The 20,872-nt window shown below is 42.9% G+C and overlaps 1 protein-coding gene across 1 annotated transcript in view; it reads right to left on the reverse strand.

Annotated features, from left to right (window-relative positions):
- Positions 1 to 8,949: 8,949 nt before the first annotated feature.
- LOC144893374 (uncharacterized) overlaps positions 8,950 to 20,872 on the reverse strand; it is an 84,807-nt gene continuing 72,884 nt past the window's right edge. Inside the window, 7 exon segments of the mRNA XM_078783961.1 lie at positions 8,950 to 9,204; positions 9,206 to 10,305; positions 14,390 to 14,560; positions 17,757 to 17,998; positions 18,175 to 18,347; positions 18,469 to 18,618; positions 18,756 to 18,846. Of these exon segments, the coding sequence (XP_078640087.1) occupies positions 8,950 to 9,204; positions 9,206 to 10,305; positions 14,390 to 14,560; positions 17,757 to 17,998; positions 18,175 to 18,347; positions 18,469 to 18,618; positions 18,756 to 18,846 (2,182 nt within the window).

Genomic DNA, 20,872 nt, shown 5'->3' on the forward strand with positions numbered 1-20,872 from the left:
CTTCCAAAGCAAACTGCTCTCTCTCATGCACAGATTTATCCCATCTCGTCTTCTGTTGTCTTACCCTTCCTCCCGTCCATGGCACACTGAATCTTGTGGTGAGGCAGTTGCCCTGAAACAACTTGCCTTTGCGTCTTGGAAGGCAAATCCAACTGAAGGCAATCTCAGTTCCTTCCACAAAGCTCGAAACAAGTGTGTTTCTACCCTCAGGAGTGCCAGGAAGCACTATCTCTCCACACTCAAGATTGAACTCTCAAACCTGTCTCCTTCCTCCAAATCCTGGTGGCGTCTGGTCAAATCCGTTTCTGGTGTTTGTTCCCCCTCCATCCCCTCCCTTACCTCAAATGGCTATACAGTTGACACCGCACGTGACAAAGCCGAATGCCTCAACTCTGTGTTTGCCTCAAAATCTTGTGTCCCAAACCCATCTCTCTCTGTTCTCACCTTTCCCAGTCGAACCCAACTGCTACTGGACTCTGTGTCCTTCTCTCCTGACAAGGTGGAGAAGTTTTTATCAAACCTCGACTCTGATTCTGCAACTGGACCAGATGGCATCAGCCCTCGGGTCCTAAAATCCTGTTCTGCCGCTCTATCTCACCCTCTCTCTGTTCTTTTCACCCTCTCTTTTGCTCAAGGTCATCTGCCAGCATCTTGGAAATCAGCAAACATTACTGCTTTACACAAAAAGGTGCAAAAACAGATCCTTGCAACTACAGACCAATCAGTCTGCTCCCAATTATCAGCAAAGTCATGGAATCCATCATTGCTTCGGATATCAAATCCTTCCTCTTCTCCAATGGCTTGATCTCTGATCATCAATTTGGATTCAGACCAGGCCATTCTACTCTGGACATGTTGCTTCTGCTGTCTCAACAATGGATGGAGGTCCTCAATGCCAAACAGGAAATCAGAGCTGTCTCACTTAACATGTCACATGCCTTCGATACGGTCTGGCACCCAGCTCTGCTCACCAAACTCACCTGCTATGGTATTCAGAGAAATCTCCACTCATGGCTTGCGGATTTCCTCTCTGGTCGTAGGCAACGTGTGGCCCTGAATGGATTTCTCTCATCTTCCCTTCCTGTGCTGGCTGGAGTTCCCCAAGGTAGTGTTCTGGGCCCTGTGCTATTTCTGGTCTTCATCAATGATCTCTCTGACTCTCTGGAAAATCCTCTCTATCTCTTTACTGATGACTCCACTATCTGCCGCTCCATTCCTCATCCCTCAGATCGGCAGTCTGCAGCCTCCTCACTCTCTGCAGACCTGGACAAAATCACAGACTGGTCAAACAAGTGGAACATGTCTTTCAATCCTGACAAATCTCACACTCTTACAATGTCTCTCTGAAAGGACCGACTGGAAAACCCTCCCATCTACTGTCTCAACAATCCTCTCCAAGAAGTTCTGTCGCTCAAGCTTTTGGGTCTCACTATCTGCCATGATCTTTCTTGGGAAAACCACATTTCCAAGCTGGCCTCCAAAGCCAGTCGCCGACTGGGCATCCTCCGTCGTGCGAAGTCCTTCCTTGGCACACCTGAGCTCCTCACCACATACAAGGCTTTCATCCGCAGCTCAATGGAATACTGTTCCCCCCTCTGGGCTGGTGCTCCTGCCTCACACCTTGCTCGGCTTCACGCTGTTGAGGCCAAAGATTTCAGAATCATTGGAATCTCCTGCGATGAAGTCAACTCCGAGGGCCTTTCACTCACTCACTGCAGGCAGGTTGGTGGTCTTTCTGTCTTCTACCGACTCCTCTCCGGCCTTGCTCCCCCAGCTCTCTCTGTGCTCTGTCCCCCCAATATTCCTTCAGGTCGCACAAGATCTGCCTGCAACCCTCTTATGGTTAAACTGCCAAAGTCTAGGCTCTCTGCTCACCTTCACTCTTTCATTCCCCTTTTCTCCCGCCTCTGGAACAAACTCCCCCACTCCCTTCAATCCCACTCCTCCCTCCAGGTCTTTAAAACAGCTGTTCACCACCATCTCTTATCTTCCCCCATCGAAAACCTTGATCTTTTCTACCCCCGGTAATTCACCCCAGAGTCCTTGCAGTGTTCATATGTTTTATTCCTCTCCCACCTCCCCCCAAGTCCTCCCGATGTCCCTGCTCACAAATGTTGTGTTTGTGTCCTTCCCCCTCTCTCCCCATCTTGTCTGCCGCTCCCATTGTTTTTTGTGTTTTGTGTGTCGGTTTGTCTTTTTGTGTGATTAATGTGACCTCTTTCACGAGCCTCGATCTTGTATACAAAAAAACAAAAAAAACAAACAAAAAAACGGTTATATCACAAATATAAAGACAATGGTTTTCAATTACCTTTGTTTGTTGCTTTTCTATAATCCTGAGCACTATTTTGAGGCCTTTATTGGATTCTTTGACCCAGAAAACATAGGATTAGCATATTTAATTAAGTCTCTAGGTTGACTAGAAGCCGAGATCGCGCAAAATATGTATTTTATGGCGGCCATTTTCAAAATCCAAAATGGCGGCCATGCAGGTGTCTGTGCAAATGCCAAAATTGGTTTTCAGATTCTCCATGCTCTGAAGATTCCAAAAATGTACAGGTTTGCTAATCCCAAAATTTTGAAAGAAATTATATTTGTTAACATATTGAACCTGACTATCTTCATCACTGTCCTGAGTGTCATTTTCGCAAAGGTGTCTACGCAAATGTAAACATTAATTTTTGGATTCCTCATGCTCTGAATATTCCAAAAATGTATAGTTTTGCTAATGTACCAAAATTTTGAACGAAATTATATTTGTTAACATAGTGAACCTGACTATGTAGTCCATAGTCGTTTAGGTACCTTCTCCAGTTCTTCCAATGATACTCCTATCATTGCCCGTGGAATTTGCACAATTCCTTAAAGTGCAGTCGACATCATTTTCGCTTTTCTTTCCCATACAAATCCAACTTCCAGAGATCTTTTCCAAAATAATCAACCATCAGTTGCCTCTCTTCTCTTGGCACTACTTTCATCATTGTTACCATGGAACCAATTTCCTTAGAGGCAAGCCCTTCAGTTACAGCTAAGGTCAAATGTGGAGTTACATCAGTCAGTTGTTTTCACAGCCCCTTTTGGTGGTTGGACAGTTCTATCTCAAGCATGTTTACTGTCATACACTGGATTGTAAAAGCTGTGACATTGAGGACACTCATTACAGCCAGGCTGCTTTTACATGCTGGTCTCGACTGAGGAATTAATAATCACTCTTAAAACCACTTTATTCACAACAAGTGCACTGTTACACACATATACACTAGTACTTGCACACAAAACTATTTCACCAAATGTGGGAACAATCCGTCCTCTATTCCTTTTGCAGGCGGAATTACCTGACTCATCTTATAAAGTCTGTTCCTCCTCCTACTGACCTAGTGTATGAAATTAAAACAGTACAACACTTTACACAATCTGCAAATTAATGCAAGTCCAAATACAAAATACAAGAAACAAGAGCTCTATTCTTCCGAACTCTGTCAAAATCAAACACACAATTCCCCCACCTTCCAGAGGCAAAACAAAATATCCTTTTGGACCTTGGTTCCCAACCTGGGGACCATGGCCCCCTGGGGTTCCATGGTGTATTTCTCAGGGGGCCATGGGGGTAATTTGAACCATACTAAAAATTAAAGTTTTTTTTTTTTTAATATTGTTTTCACTTTGATATTGTTTTGTTTTTTCGTCATTGCAGATTTGACGTTATGGCTTCTGGGTGTAAAAAAAGAAAATATCTTGACGAATACATAAAGCTTTGATTCACGTCCATTACCGTGTCTGGCCAAGAGAAACCACAATGTGTGCTGTGTCACAAGGTTTTGAGTACTGAATCCATGAGGCCATCCAAGTTGAAGTTGCACCTCGAGATGAATCATGCACAACATGCAAAGCAGGATCCCGAATTTTTCAAGCGGCATGAAAGATATTTAAAGCGACAGAAGTTGGATGAGGGAGGAGCTTTTCAACAACAAAATGTAGCAACTGTCCAGGCTTCTTATGAAGTTTCTCTTGAAATTGCAAAGAAGAAAAAACCCGACTCCATTGGGGAGACACTCATCAAGCCTTGTACCCTCCTCATTGTCAAACGGGTTCTCAGAAAGGCAGAGGCTCGCAAAGTTGAACAGGTGTCTTTATTGAATAACACAGTGCAGCGTCGTATCCATGACATGTCGGAAGATGTGAAACAACAGATCATCAATGAGATTAATGCGGCGCCTTTCGGCTTGTTTTCTTTTCAACTTAATGAATCGACCGATGTTAGTTCCTGCTCCCAGCTACTGGGATTCGTTCGCTATGTCAAGGGAGATGATATCAAGGAAGAATTCTTGTTCTGCAGTGCCCTGGAAACAACGACAAAAGCTAACGACGTCATGGAAAAAATGAAGTTGTTCATCGATGCGGGAGGAATTCAGTGGGAGAATGTATGCGGCATCTGTACTGACGGTGCTCCTGCCATGCTTGGTTCCAAATCCGGATTCCAAGCAAAAGTGAAGATGCTGGCACCACAAGCGAAAGGAACCCACTGTATGATTCATTGCTACGCCCTGGCTTGTAAGACTCTCCCTCTTTCATTGAAGAAAGTTCTTGAAGTCGTAATCAAGATTGTTAACTACATCAAGGCAGGGGCTCTCAACAGCCGAATGTTCAAGGAGCTGTGCAAAGACATGAACGCGGAACATGAAACATTGCTGTACTATACTGCTGTATGCTGGCTTTCGAAAGGGAATGCTCTGAACCGCGTCTTTGAACTTCATGCGGAAGTCAAACATTCTTGAATCTTCAAGGAAAACATGACCTCCTGCAGCATTACGACAAAGAATTGTGGAACGCACGACTTGCTTAGCTTGCTGACATTTTCAAGCAGCAGAACCAGCTGAACCTCAAGCTCCAAGGAAGAGCGACTAATATTATTCTGTGCCACGATCATCTCAGAGGATTTGTTGCCAAGCGCCAAAACTGGCGCAGGAAAGTGAACACAGGAAACATTGCTATGTTCGAAAGAATGTCTGAATTGCATGACAGCCTGGGAAAAGAGCTTGATCCCGTTCTGAAAAATAACATTCTTGAGCATTTGCTGTCACTGGAGCTAGAATTTCATAGGTATTTTCCTGATTTAGACGACAATGAGGCAAAAAATTGTGAGGAATCCTTTTTCCGTCAACCTTTGTATGGAGAGCATGCCAGAGGCAATGCAAGATGAATTCCTGGATCTCTGAAACGATTCATTTTCCAAAGACACATTCGAAGAGAAGAGCTTGATGGAGTTTTGGGTGGGAATCGGTCGCTACCTTAATATCAGCCAGATAGCTATTCAGGTGCTTCTGCCATTCTCGTCTACCTATCTCTGCGAAGTGGGGTTTTCCATGCTATTGAATATCAAATCGAAACAGTGTAATCGGCTCCATGTGGAAGATGACCTCCTCTGTGCCATGACTGTGACTCAACCACGGATACCCCAATTGGTAGCTAAAATGCAATTACAGCCATCCCACTGAGTTTTTAATTCACTTTTACGGCGCATGCACCACGTCCCGAGGTTTGATTACCTGAGTTGTTGTCGAATTGAGTTTCTTTTTGTGAGATTATAACACTGCGTTAAATACAGACACAACAGAGGTTTTTAGTTTTCACATATTCTTGACTTGGAACCTTTTCATACTATTTTCTTGTGTGACAGTTCTATTTTATGCTGTCCATAGTGTTGCTACTGATAATATTAAAATCTCATATCAAACATGCATCATTCGAGTGATGTTGCTTTGTTTGCTTCTTTCAAAAACGATGTAGTTGGGAGCCAGTAAGGAACAGAAAAAAACGATGGAACAAAATGTCCATGTTGGCTGCTTGGAAATCCTCATTTTCTTTGTAATAATTTACCAATTCTCATACAAACAAAATAGCTAATTAAAGGAAAAAAACACCTCTCAGAATGCACCATTGCACCACAGAGCATCTCGAAATCAAAAAATGTAGGGGGGCCATGCCCCCAGACCCCCTTAGCCTGCTTACATGTGCTCTGCCGCTCGACCCTCGTGAAAGGGAGGTGGGTGCTGGGGATGTGCTCTGGGAGCCAAGGGGGCCATAACACAATAAAGGTTGGGAACCCCTGCTTTAGGAGTTATGGGGTACACCGAGACCTTCATCTTATCTCGCTTAATGCCCAGTTTGTCAATCAAACAATTCACTCACAAAAGTGCACAGCCACAATCATATACTGAGCAATGCCATGGGATTCCAGACCTTTAGTGCAATGGAACATTCGGATCAGCAGGATTCCAAATCCCTAAACCTAAACGGGTCAATGACCCGTGTTTGCATATTGTATGCATATGGGTCCAAGTCCCTATACGAACTCTGATCCTATAACAAATTTACAAGGATTTCAGAAATCAGCAGGAGCCCCTTGGTTCCCACACTTCAATGACTTCTAGGAACCTGTGAGCTTGAAGCTCCAGGGATTTCGATACTATATTACATTAGAATGATGGGTTTCCACAACCCGTTCCCTAAAAATAAATAATTCTACTCAATTTCTCAGGATCGCGTCACCCGTTGGGTTCAGAGATGGGGAGCACGACTTCAGCGAATGTGACACAACAAAAAGGACAGGAAAATAATCTCAGCAAGGTTCTCTTACCTTCCCTTTTTAGGCAGCCATTCACATTTAGGCAGACATTCACATCTGCATCACCTCAGCTGAACCACTCCACTCTACTCACGCCTTTCCCCCCTCATGCCCTACCCCTTCCCCCCCCCCCCTCACACGCAGGGTTTTGCGATTCCATCCCCATCACCATTTACTGTCGCGGAATAACTCGAACCTCGATCAAGTCATACCAGTTCACAGATTGGTTGAATCATTTTTTAAATACGTGCACATGGAGAGAGGTGCCAAAACAACACAGGGTCAGCACATGCGCACGTTCATCCTCTCTCGTGAAATGTTTCAAATGAACTACTTATATACAGTGAAATAAACAGAGATGTGCCAATTTATGGGGAAATCACAATTCAAGCCTCGTCCTGTTGACATTGAGGATTTTACAAGTAAACAACAGATAGTGATCAGTAGATGGCAAACAAGAGACTCTGTGATCTGTTATCTTATACGAGCAGTTTTTACATTGCAAAGCTTTGAAACATAGAGATGAAAACAAAATGCTCATCACTTTTTTAGTACTCGCCCAAAATGCTTTGCAGCAATCACATGGTCTCTAGAGTTCTGCATTACCTTATAATTATGGTCATAAATTCTCTTTTTCAAAAAGAACCATCAATTGAACATTGTGAACTCATTATTTTACTTCCACGGTGGATGACTAATTAAAAGATTTTCCAAAACTTGTGCACATGTATGGGCTTTCTTCATTTTTTATTTTTTTTGGAGACAGTCAAGGTTCATGAAAGAGTGAATACATTACACACGAAAACGTGCACGGACCCAAAAAAACACACTTTAAATAAAGGGAGCGGGGGACAAGAGGGGGATAGAGAGGAAAGCATATAAGCACAACAACAATAAAGAACAGGGACGTCGGTAGATATGTAGATGGGAGAGGGCTGGGGCTGGGGTGGGGGAGGTGGAGAGGGAAGGGGTACACGGTATAAAGCAAAGGAACACTGCTAGGAATTTCAGGAAGGAAGTTGGATATTTCAAGGGGTTGATTTGGGATGTTTTAACGGGGAGTATAAAAGATCATGGTCCTGGATGGGGGAATATAAGAGATGGTGGTGAAGAGCTGTTTTAAAGACCTGGAGGGAGGAGTGGGATTGAAGAGAGTGAGGGAGTTCGTTCCAGAGGTAGGAGAAAAGAGGAATGAAAGCGTGAAGGTGAGCAGAGAGTCTTGATTTTGGCAGTTTCACCAGAAGATGGTTGCAGGCAGATCTTGTGCGACCTGTAGGAGTATTTAGGGGACAGAGCACAGACAGGGCTGGGGGAGGGAGGGGGTGGCTAGGCCAGAGAGGAGCCGGTAGAAGACAGAAAGACCGTCAACCTGCCTGCAGTGAGTGAGTGAAAAGCCCTCAGAGTTAGCTTCATCGTGGGAGATTCCAAAGATTCAATTCAATTCCGATGATTTTAAGCAAAACCATAAAAACTATCTGGGAAATTCCCTGAAGTGAGGGCATGGAGGCTAAGGGGGATGAAGGATTCCAGAACAGGTTCAGAAGGAGGAACAGAAGAATGGGAGATTGACAGCCAGGTAAGCAGAGAACAAAGAAACAGGGAGGTGTATATGCAATTGTTTTCGTATTTGTATGGACGTTCGCCATGAGGGAGTTTGTCTCTTTTTTAATTTTTCATTCATATATTTTGTTTTGTTTTGAAGGTGAAGGGAAAGTGGATCTGAGGAAGAAAGAGAAAGGTTGAAGGAGTATGTTGAAAACTAGAATTGGAAAGGTGAGTATCGGCTGGAGAGGAAGGAGATATTAAGGAAGGAGAGAAAAGGGGTGGGGTGAGACAACACGTGGTCGTGAGGGAGGAGGAGCCGCGAGGACAGGAGGAAATTATTAATTTTGTATTTTTTGGGGTTCCAGACTTTTAACAGAGGGTACGATGTTCGGGGGAGGTATAGGGTGAAAAGAAAAACAAAGACAAAAGCAATAAAATGAAAAAACGAAAGTAAATAAACAACAAAACACTACCAGGGCCCAGGCCCCAAACACGGCACAAACAAAACGACTATTACGCACAAGTATGCACGATTTACAAACCGAGATATAACTAGAAATTCACAGTAAACACATACACAGTAAAATAAAGAGTACAAATTTGACAAAAACACAAACGTGAAAATACTTAACTTTGGTGACCTGGAGAGCTCGGATGAACACTACTTCGCCGGCGGAACCGGAAGCCAAATGTAATGTCATGTGTGAATTGTCATGTGTGATTTCATGGAGGATGGCCGATTAAAAGTTTTTCCACAACTTGTGCATTTGTATGGGCGTTTAACCATTGTGAAATGTCAGGTGTGATTTAAGGTTGGATGATTGATTAAAAGATTTTCCACAACTTGTGCATTTGTATGGGCGTTCACCATTGTGAAATGTCAGGTGTGATTTAAGGTTGGATGATCGATTAAAAGATTTTCCACAACTTGTGCATTTGTATGGGCGTTCACCATTGTGAAATGTCAGGTGTGATTTAAGGTTGGATGATTGATTAAAAGATTTTCCACAACTTGTGCATTTGTATGGGCGTTTAACCATTGTGAAATGTCAGGTGTGATTTAAGGGTGGATGATTGATTAAAAGATTTTCCACAACTTGTGCATTTGTATGGGCGTTCACCATTGTGAATTCTCATGTGTGATTTAAGGGTGGACGATTGATTAAAAGATTTTCCCCAACTTGTGCATTTGTATGGACGTTCACCATTGTGAATTCTCATGTGCCTTGTAAGTTTGGATGAATTAATAAAAGATTTTCCACAACTTGTGCATTTGTACGGCCGTTCACCATTATGAATTGTCATGTGTGATTTAAGGTGGGATGAATTAATAAAAGATTTTCCACAACTTGTGCATTTGTATGGGCGTTCACCATTATGAATTGTCATGTGTGATATGAGGTTGGATGAATGCTTAAAAGATTTTCCACAACTTGTGCATTTGTACGGCCGTTCACCATTGTGAATTTTCATGTGTGATTTAACGGTGGATGATTGATTAAAAGATTTTCCACAACTTGTGCATTTGTATGGACGTTCACCATTGTGAATTCTCATGTGCCTTGTAAATTTGGATAAATGATTAAAAGATTTTCCACAACTTGTGCATTTGTATGGGCGTTCACCATTATGAATTGTCATGTGTGATTTAAGGTTGGATGATTGATTAAAAGATTTTCCACAACTTTTGCATTCATGTGGACGTTCACCATTGTGAATTTTCATGTGACGTTTAAGGTTGGATGAGTGATAAAAAGATTTTCCACAACTTGTGCATTTATACGGCCGTTCACCATTGTGAATTTTCATGTGTGATTTAAGGTTGGATGATTGATTAAAAGATTTTCCACAACTTGTGCATTTGTATGGGCGTTCACCATTGTGTTTTCGCAGGTGTGATGTAAAGCTGGATGAATGACTGAAGGATTTTACACAAATTTTACATATGAATGGGCGTTCATCTTTCGCTCCTTTGTGAGCCTGGTGAAAATTATTCCGTGCAAACAATTCATTACTCGTTTTGCTGTGTTTCGAAAAAGTCCTCTTGTATGTTTCAGTTGGCGAGTCTTGCAGGCATGTGTCTACGCTGTTCATAAAAGTAGGTGCAGTCTCCCTTGTAGATTCAATGAATCCACCTGTAAATACAACATCACATGACCTGTAAAAAAAATGCAATTCTGTTCAATACTCGTGATATAATTTTGACAAACGTATACAAAAATGTACATATTGTCCTGTCGCCCAACGATTAAGACCACTGGGTGACAAATGGCCCATCGTTGTTACTCCCGAGGTGGCAGCCCGAAAATTGGCAGTACTTTTTGGCGTGCACATGGGACAGAAGGCGGCGAGGTGCTAACCTGAACAGAAGCCACACGGGTTTATTCCTGAACCCACGAACAAGGAAAAACGACACAACAAATGAAATGCAACACAATAATTTAATGAAAATAAATTAAAGAGGTGAAAAAGAAAGATGAGGTGAAACTAAATCCTAATTTGAGACATCTACACTCAGTCACAAAAACACACAGGGGAAAACATAATCAAAATAAAATGCTTCCCTTTTAGGCTCCCCCAAAGAGCACCACTAACCAATAGCGCCCCCTGCTTCAACGTTGCAAAGGTTCCACAAAGCTCCGAAAAGTCTCCTCACAAGCGCACATGAGCGAGCCGCAGCCGAAAGCTCTAGAGTGTAGACCAAAGCGACCGAGAGAACGACTCTTCTTCTTTCTTCCTCTCAAACCCTCTCGATGATGTCACTCTGGCCAATCCCGAGCCCCAGCGAATCACCCTGTCTCCACGACCAATGACGAAGCTTGGGGCGTGGCCTGCCCGTTACAATCCTCTGGCGGCGGGGTATAGTTGCCGATCGAGAATGTTTGGGGTTCTGACGGCAGCTATGTTGGTTATGGTTGGTTAATGGATGGTTTTATGGCTGGCCTTGTTGTAATTGTAAAAACATAGGGAAAACCCACCGAGGGCAATCACATTCTGGGGGAAAACTAATCTTAACCCCTATCTAATTACCATAGCTTCACCTATCTAATTACCATAGCTTCATGAGGCCCCATTAGACCTTAAAGACCCCTTTATACCATCAAGACCCTTTGATATGAGCCAAGATTTTTAACAACTTAGGATGAACCCTTTGAATACAGCAGGAATGCTACGTCACAGACAAGGTTTCTTATATCTCAGCTTGCCTTTGCTGAGACTAAACATTTCATAACACGTCACATTTTGTGACGATACATCGTTTTCTACAGTAGTACGATTGCTTCATGGTTTTCCATAGTAGTATAATTGCATTCGTGATCCACTCACTATTTTGTGTGGTCCCATATGTGGAACAACAATACATCCAAATTGTTTTAGTTTCTACTTTTAGTTATTCTGTCAATATTTCATCATTTGTGGTGAAGAGCATTAAATCATTAATTTACAGTAGATGTGTCACCTTTCCCATTTCTTTGGATGTTATTTGATTGGTTGTATGGGTATATCCACGTCCTTCTTTGGTGATGAGGTTACTGCATGTGTGTGTGTGTGTGTGTGTGTGTGTGTGTGTGTGTGTGTGTGTGTGTGTTTACAAAAAGTGATCACATGAGGCCAAATATGGTTGAATTGTAATCTTTCCACCAAGGCTACAAAGTTCACCACCATATCATGCCATCCACTTCCCCACCCAATATATTATCGAGACACATGAACCACAACCCAACAAAACACGAATATCGGCTGACTGTTTCCTCCCCTTCTCCTCTTGCTGTTACGACTTCCTTGCGTCCGTCCAACTGTGGCCTGACTGCCTTACTATCAATTTGTTGCCTTTTTTCTCTGTCACCTCATTCTTCGATGAGCCAAGATCATATTTAAACATGTAAAAGAAATCCATGAGAAAAAAAAAGAAGTAAAATGTCATAGTCCCCATGGTTTTACTAATTTTGCCATACGGAGTTAAAGGCCGTCAGTCGGCCATCTTTAGTTGGATTGCAACACAAAAACTTCTGCATATGTATACTCTCATGCATTGTCGTTGTGCCAAGTTTGAACAAAATCAGTCCATGCATGTCATAAATGGTTGGGGACACAGTTGAGGAACAAAATGGCCACCAATCAGCTATCCTGGATCGAATCTCGAAAGCTAAGGATGTGCATATGTATCCCATCATTCATTTTCTGTGTTCCAAGTTTGAACAATATTGGTAAATGCATGTCCGAGAAATGGTTGATGATATGGTCAATATTGAGTTTTTACAACAAAAATGGCTGCCAGTCTACCTGTCCGCCATATTTGATAAGATCACAAAATAAAGTGAGGTGCACATATATGCCGTCTTGTGGTGCTTATGACAAGTTTGATCAAAATCGGCGATGCATGTTCAATAAATGGTTGGGGATATGTTTAAGGAACAAAATGGCTGACGGTCGGCCATTTTGGATCTGATCTCAAAGGAAAATGACGTGCATATGTTAGCCATCATTCCTCATCTGTTTTCCAAGTTTGAACAACATCAGTAAATGCGTGTCCGAGAAATGGCCGAGGAAGTTTTCAACACAGTGTTTTTACACCTAAAATGGCCTCCAGTCGGCCATCTTTGATTGCAAAGCAAAACAAAATGATGTGCATATGAACACCATCATGTGTTGTCTTTCTGCCAAGTATGAACAAAATCGGTCCATACATCTCTGGTATATGGTTGCAGACACGTGGACGAGACCCAATCCAAAAACCCCCGTTTTGGACAAAGTCTAACGGGGGCTATACTAACAGGTGTCAAATGAAAATGCAATCAGAATTGATTGTACAAATTAAGGAAAATAAGATACAACAAGGCATATTATTGTTGGTTAAAATATTTGATATAATAATGAAGGGGATAATTGATGTTTGAGAAATTGATCGACCATCATTATTATTTCTTAAAGCAATTAAATCAAAACGTGGTTATTTTTTCTTAACACCAGAGTTCATCATGAAACTGTTCGAATCAAAATGTGTGGACATCGACAGAAACCTTCATGGGGATGGTTCTCGAGGACAGAAGCCTCAGCATCATTTGGTTCAGGTCGATCCAGGTGGACATCAATGTCGTGCTCAGTTTTCACTTCCACTTTCACAAATAAATCTGGAAAAGTAACTTTTATTAAATCCAGGCACTCTTGTGTCACATGTATAGCTGGTTCCACACTCTTAAAATATATAAATAAATATTGCATTAAAATCGTTAGAAAAAATTAAAATCTCGATCAAAACATTAAAATCTTCCCTGAAGAGAGAAAATAAAACATTTCCCTCGGTAATGGCGTCATGTAAAAACATTACGATATCAAAGTATAATGTTCTGCCTCAAATATGAACTCAAATACAAACTGCCTCGATGTTATGAGATGCTTCCTCCCTGACCACATCTTCAGCAGAATTTCACCACCACCGAAAATCACAACCAGCAAAACAGAGAAGGTAAGAAAAATGTACAGCGGCGAAATAGAGGTTTTCTCCACCAAACTGCTTTTATTGTCAAATTATAAACCATTGCGATCCAACATGCAACCTTTTTGTCTCGAAAGAGTGTGGCAGGTTAGCATGTTGACAAATGCAGATAATCTTCTTGCAATATAGCAAACGCATATGGTTATGTTTGTTTGTTTGTTTGTTTTTGCGACCAAAACGTCTTCTTCTTCAAAAAAAATAATTTACACACAAAACACAGTCCGTGAACTCTTAATTACATTTAGACTGCTGAGACCCCTCAGACCTTTGACGACCCTTTAAGTCCTTTTTGAAATACCTACTTCTTTTTGAAAAAACCTTTTTGAAAGGCCGACTTCTTTCCTGGAAGTCGGAGCAGTGTCCATGTGTTTTGTACCTCTTCCAACCCCCACCCCCTTCCCATGCCTCCTCCCCCCAGCCCTCTCCCTCACACAGATCTCCCGATGTCCCTATTGTCTACAGTTTCCATGTTCTCTGCTGTTGTACTTGTGTGCTTCCCTCTCTCTGCCCATATTGACTCCCACTCCCTGTATCATATGTTTTATGTGTCATTTTGTGTTTTTGTGATTAATGTTAGCTCTTATGTTAAATCTTCTATTGTTGTTTCCCCTTTCTATTTTATTCCCTTCCATTCTGCTCTAGGTCTTTGAGGAGCCTCCATTCAGTATCCAAAAAAAAGCGCACTGAACAAACACAAATATCATCAGATTCACACAACTCACCATTCGGCTGGTTGCTTTGCTCCTCAGCCAGACCAAAGGAGTTCACATCCTCTATCTTTATCTGCAGAATCTCGGGAAATGCTTCCAGCTCCTCAACCTTCATTCCACACACGAGCACAGTCAGCTGTTCCGATTCCAGCTGCACATCACAGGAAGCCTTCTCACAGCGAACTTGAGCATACATGGTTCGTGAACCTTGAGAGGCAAAAAACATCCCACTCTTCCTGATGTTTGCTCCACTCTGAGTGCCTTGATCTAACAAAGTGCCAATATATGAAGTACCTCTGCACTTGAGGCATTATCTTCTGTTTAAATCAGTTACAGTGCTTTAAACTTTCACCACACTAAGGCACACACTCTGACCCCCAAAAAACAAAATTGCATATCTTAAGACAATACTGTAATTGTATTACATGTTAATGTGAATGTTGATTTTGCCAAATGTAATACATTAAAAGTTTCGAAATTTATGTAAAATCTCGGCCTGTTCAGAAATTTTACGATGAAGACATTCAATGGTGGGAAGGCCACACACACAAGCACAGGGGATGTGTATGAAGCCTGGGTATTTGTGCTCAGATGTAATCCATGCCACAGATTTGCTAATATGCAGACAGTTTCCCCACATCAATAACTTTCTGGAAATAAATAAGAAACCAGTTTTAAGAAATCGGATTGAACAACAACATTTCTGTGGAACTTGTTGGTGGGAATTCAGTTCGTCACACTGGCAAGTAGCACTTCGTCACCTGTATTAAAGATTTGAAGGAAAACCATTTGTATCATGAGATAATTTGAACACTGGAGGAAAGTGAAGTTTATTTGGAAATTCAATGACCGTATTTTCACAGGAAAGAGGAAGAAGAATCGCCGAGTCCCAAAATTCAAAATGTGAGGGGGAAGAGGTTGCCAGATCGTACTTTCAGAGAGAGAGAGGGGGAAAGAAAGATTTGTCAGGGGTGAAGGACATATTTCAAGTGTTTGACCAGCTTGTGAATTTTTTTTCATCGAATTTATTAAACACAATCTCCCTTTGATTTATTAAACCACAAATCCATACCGGCTTTGGGAAATAAATTACCAAGTGGTTCTGCATCTCTCCATGAGCAGTCTCCAACACCGTCCCTCTGTTGTGGAAAGGTCAACATTCTCCATTGCTTCTCATAATTTCCGATGCAAGAACAATAAAGTGACACAATAAACTTTGATGCAGGAGATCACTTGGCAGTTTGACAGAGTATCCTCTGTTTGCGGGAGCATCAGGCTGAAGGTAATCTTCACCTTGTCGCGTTTATTGAGCATCTTAAAGGTCTCCATGTCCATGCATTCAGGTGCACCTGCAGCCAATTGTTGTTGTTCTCCTTTGTATATTTCCCAAGGAAGCAATATTAATTTCGACGGACTCCACAGAGCGAGTATATTCCAAACAAGGTCGTACAAAGGCTTTATGGAGAACGACGAACAAATCGTCATCGAGGAACATAAAGGTGCTTCTGACTCTTTCTTCGGACTTTTGTTTTGCTTGCTTCACTCCATCTCATCCTCCTTTGCTTTTCTTGCATTGCCAGTCTTCCATGTAATCCCCTTCAGACCTGGATGAGTCTATTCCTCTCAGCGTCTCAACCCATCAATTGTATTGTCCTGTCATCCCTGGCGGTTAACACCATTGGGTGATGAATAGCCGAAACGGTCCTTAATTCCGACAGTTGGCCTGTCGCACGTGGTGAGGGAAACAAGGTGCTTACCTGGATGGAGCCACATCGGTTTATTCTCGAACCCAACACCATGCAAACAGGATACATCAAATCAAAGTACCACGGTAATTATTTACTAAAAGTAATTGTACTTCGAAAAAAATGAAAGGTGAGGTAAATCTAAAATCTAATTTGAGACGTCTCCACTCAGGCACAGAACAGACAAAGAGATAGATGAAGAAAATGAAGGTTTCTGTTGGAAGGCCGGCATTCAGCTTGCTCAATGAGATCGTTGAATGAAGTCAGGACGACAAGGTGGCCCGAAGCCGCTCACACGGGAAACGTACAAAATGGCGCAAAGTTGCTCTCTTCAGCCCCACAAACGTGAGGTAATTTGTGCGGCCAGTTATCTTTCACTCGTCTCTTCCTCCAAACTGCAACTCAGCTTCAAAAAGTTCTCACAATCGCACACAAGACAGCCGTGGCCAACCGAGACAAAAGGCAGACCGAGAGAGAGCTCCAAAGACTGAGAAAGAAAACCTGAGACTCCTCTTCCTCGAGGATTCAACAGTCAGAGGCTACTGAGACAGAGCCAAGAGATGCGCTCTTCTTCCTCCGCTCCCTCTCCTCCAAAGTGCACAAAAGTACTCGGGCAAGGGACTTCTGCAACTCATTGGGACAATACAATCTGTCAACTTCCCAAGCCGGATCTCAGTCAACGGAGCATCTTCTCTTCTAGACTTGGTTATGACGAACTTCCCTGCAAATGTCTGCTGCTCTTCTTCTGCTCCAATCGGCTCATCTGATCATGTGCTTGTTAAAGTGGACATCTCTCTGACCATTCTGAGAGAGCCTCCTCAGCGTCGATGAGTCTAGCAATTCACTCAGGCCTACTGGCACGGTCTTCAAGCAGCCATCAATCATCTGGACTGGTCTCCCATCTCCACCACCTCTGACATCAACTCATCCTGGGAATTCTTCCAAAGTAAATTGCTCTCTCTCATGCACAGATTTATCCCACCTCGTCTTCAGTTGTCATACCCTTCCTCCCGACCATGGTTCACGGAATCTTGTGGTGAGGCTGTTGCCCAGAAACAACTTGCCTTCGCCTCCTGGAAAGCAAATCCAATGGAAGGAAATCTCATTTCCTTTCACAAAGCCCGAAACTAGTGTGTGTCCACACTCCGGAGAGCCAGGATACAATATCTCTCCTCCCTCAATACTGAACTCTCAAACCTGCCCCCCTCTTCCAAATCCTGGTGGCGTCTGGTCAAATCTGTTTCTGGTATTTGTTCCCCCTCCATCCCCTCGCTTACCTCAAACGGATACACAGCTGACTCCGCTCGTGAAAAAGCTGAATGCCTCAACTCTGTGTTTGCCTCCAAATATTGCGTCCCAAACCCATCCCTCTCTGTACCCACCGTACCCAGTCATACCCAGCTGCTCCTGGACTCTAGTGTTTTTTTTCTCCTGACAAGGTGGAGAAATTTCTGTCAACCCTCGACTCTGATTCTGCAACTGGACCTCACGGCATCAGCCCACAGGTCCTAAAATCCTGCGCTGCTGCTCTTTCACTCCCTCTCTCTGTTCTCTTCACCCTCTCTTGTGCTCAAGGTCTCTTACACTCTCTTATGCTCAGAAGAGTGTGACTCCACCCATGATTTTAGTGTTACCTCTGAGATCCTGTGAGGTGCGATCGAGAGCCTCAAATGCAAGTCTGTGAGACATTGTGCACTCATCCCATACTATCAGCTTGGCCTGCTTTAGAACCTGTGCCTGTCCAGATCCTTTGCCAATATTGCACACAGGACTCATTGTGGGCCTGGTTGAGTGGCAGCTTAAAGGCAGAATGAGCAGTCCTGCCACCTGTGAACAAAGTTGCAGCAATTCCAGATGAGGCCACTGCCATAGCAATCTGCTGGAGTGAACGAACTTGTGCCAAAATTAAGTTGATCAAAAACGTTTTGCCTGTTCCACCAGGGGGCATCAAGGAAAACAATTCCACCCAAGTCAGATGTCAACAATTGTTTGATCCTTGTATAAGCTTCTTTTTGATCTGGAACCAAGAGTGGTTCATTTTGGTGGACATACTGTTGCAGCTGTTGAATGTCATAGGTGGTTGCCTGAAGGATCTCTCGGCTGAGAGTTGCAGGTTCAGTTCGTACAGGAGCAGGCAGTCCACACTGTTGAAGATCCTTGCCAGCCATGGACTGTACAGTATTTTCAATGAGTACCAGTGCTTGGTTGTACATGGCAGAGGTAAACTGCAGGTTTGGGTTTTTTTAAATCTTGTTGTGCTTGATACAGTATGTCTTCTGTCATGCTGTCCTGGTGATTATGCCAAAGTTGCTCAGGGTTGGATGGTGAACAGGCACAGATAATGACAGCAAAGAGGCTCCTCATCTTGCTTGGAGAATGCGAGACTGCAGCCTCTTCCAAGATACTGTTCCAGTGTGCATCATCTTCCAAGAGACCTCTTCTCAGGCAAGCTTCACGGTATGTTGCCCAGACATATCCAGCAACTGTCTTGAGATCCTGGAATGAGGTTGGACCATGAATGTTGTGCAGGAGGAGTCTGAGATAAAAGTTCTCAGAGTTGCTGGGATGAACAGTGTAGACACAACCTAACACTTGACTTGATCTGATGTGAGGGTGTCCAGGGATTGTTGCACCTTGCTTTCTTGGCTGAAATGCCTTTTTCCCTTCTTGCCAGGTGTAATATCCAGGCATTTCCCAGTGTAGAAGGCTTCTAGCAAAGGAATCCTGTTTGCACAAATCAAAGAATGCAGTTAGTTTGGTCCTAGGTGGCTGCTGGGCTCGCTGCAGCGTGGTTTTTTCTGTGAAGTAAACTCTTTCCCCATTTTCCAAATGGATCTCAAGATGCATAACACTGGGGTGGCGTTCATGAATGGGAAAGTTGAGAATACGCCACACAGCCTCATTACTGCTGATGTAACGACCCATCTGATATGCTGATACCTCATCATTTTTGGTTTCCTCTCTCTGCAGACCAAAGACTGCCTGATCAGTACCTTTGTTGATGTACTTCAAGACATACTTGACTGAGTAGCATGCTTCAACATTGATGTGTGATTTGAAGATGCATGAAAGGAGAGGGTTGAAGGGCACCACCCACTGGTTGTCAATGACAATTTCTTGTTGTTTCACTCTGAGAGTAGTGGTGAAGCCCCCATCACCTGGCTTTCTTCTTCTGTACAAAGTATATCCATCCTGATCTGTCTGAGTTTCTGTAAGAAGAGGTCTGGGGTATCGTTTTGTGCATTTTCCCGCTTTCATGCAAGGAGAATGAGTGTTGATGTGACCACGTGACACGAAGTGCATAAACTCGACTGTCGAGGACACAATTGTGGGAACGTTTCCATGTGTTACCTCCAAGGCTGTGGCAATCGTAGTGAGGAGGCTTGCATGCTCCTGTGACCCTTTGGGCCATAATGGCGGGAGCTTTGCTCCTGGTAGGCGTTACCTCTCTCGGCAGGTCAATGGACCGTGTTCGTAAATAAGACCAGTTCTCTTTGTTACTCCAGTTGGCGGTTTATTGCAACTTCAACAATGAACACGGTCTGAAAGACATAAAAAGAAACGTAATGATCAGTAATGATTAAGAATCCTCTAACCACAGGGACCATGGAGCATGTGCTTCACCACTACTTCGTGCAATACTTTGTCCTCGGTAGGATTTGGAATCTCTGCACTGATGATATCATCTACCTGAGCTGGACGAATCTTATCCTTAAGCCAGACCAAAATGTGGATGTGTGGCAATCCACGCTTTTGCCATTCAATGGAGTACATGTAACATCTGCAATCTCCAAAAACAGCACCTTTTGTGATGATATTCATAAGTGACACTAGAACGCCACTCAGTAGAGCGCATAGTCCTGCCGTGGGTCAGGTTGGAATCGTACGATTTTACAAAATTTTGAGGGAGTAGTTCAGTGACAACACAAGACAAGACAACACAAGACAGACACTGCACAGATATATATTTAGAATATATAGAAGATAATGTTTAAAAAACAAGGCAATATCACTTACATTTTCGGATTCAGCATTCAATTCTAGTGTATTTTGAGGCATGTGTGACTTCAAATAAAATTGGAAGGAAGGAAAAACGTTCGTTTCATTCCTTAGGGATACAACATGTAAAACTGGCCCAAACGTCAAAACAAAACTCGCTCATTTTAAGTCGTACAAGCTAATGCGACCACTCATTCTTCTGGGAAGAATCCCGTGCACATGCTGGTCACACTTCTAAGTCACCTAGGCCTTTATAAGTTCATCAAATACTGACACCGCGATTGACATTCGCTGAGGTAGATGTTGATATCTCTTCTGAGGTAAAAACAAAATAAACAAAAAAAAACAAGCACAAAAAGTTTTAATTAAAACAAAAGCCACGTCGATGTTACACAATGCCTAGATGCAGCTGTGCCTATAACGTCGATGTTATAGGCACAGGACATTCCTATCGATTCGATTACTTGATGTTATTTTTCCATGCCATGACCATGCCGCGACCATGCCGCGATTTAATGCCGCGACCATGCCGCAATTTAATGCCATGCCGCGACCATGCCGCTTGCTTGTGGACTAACTATGGGGGGCAAACCTTTAACCTTTAATGATGTTATTTGTACACTTCTCAAAACCGCAACAATATATATATTTGACAAGTATGTTGATCACTCTGGTTTGTGTATGTTTTTGTGTTTGTCTGTTCGCTCACTTATACTTGGCGACAGATCACAATTTTTAACTCATCTCCACG

Source organism: Myxine glutinosa, chromosome 1, assembly GCF_964187855.1.
Source record: "Myxine glutinosa chromosome 1, kmMyxGlut1.1, whole genome shotgun sequence".
In the NCBI taxonomy this organism is placed as follows: Eukaryota; Metazoa; Chordata; class Myxini; order Myxiniformes; family Myxinidae; genus Myxine; species Myxine glutinosa.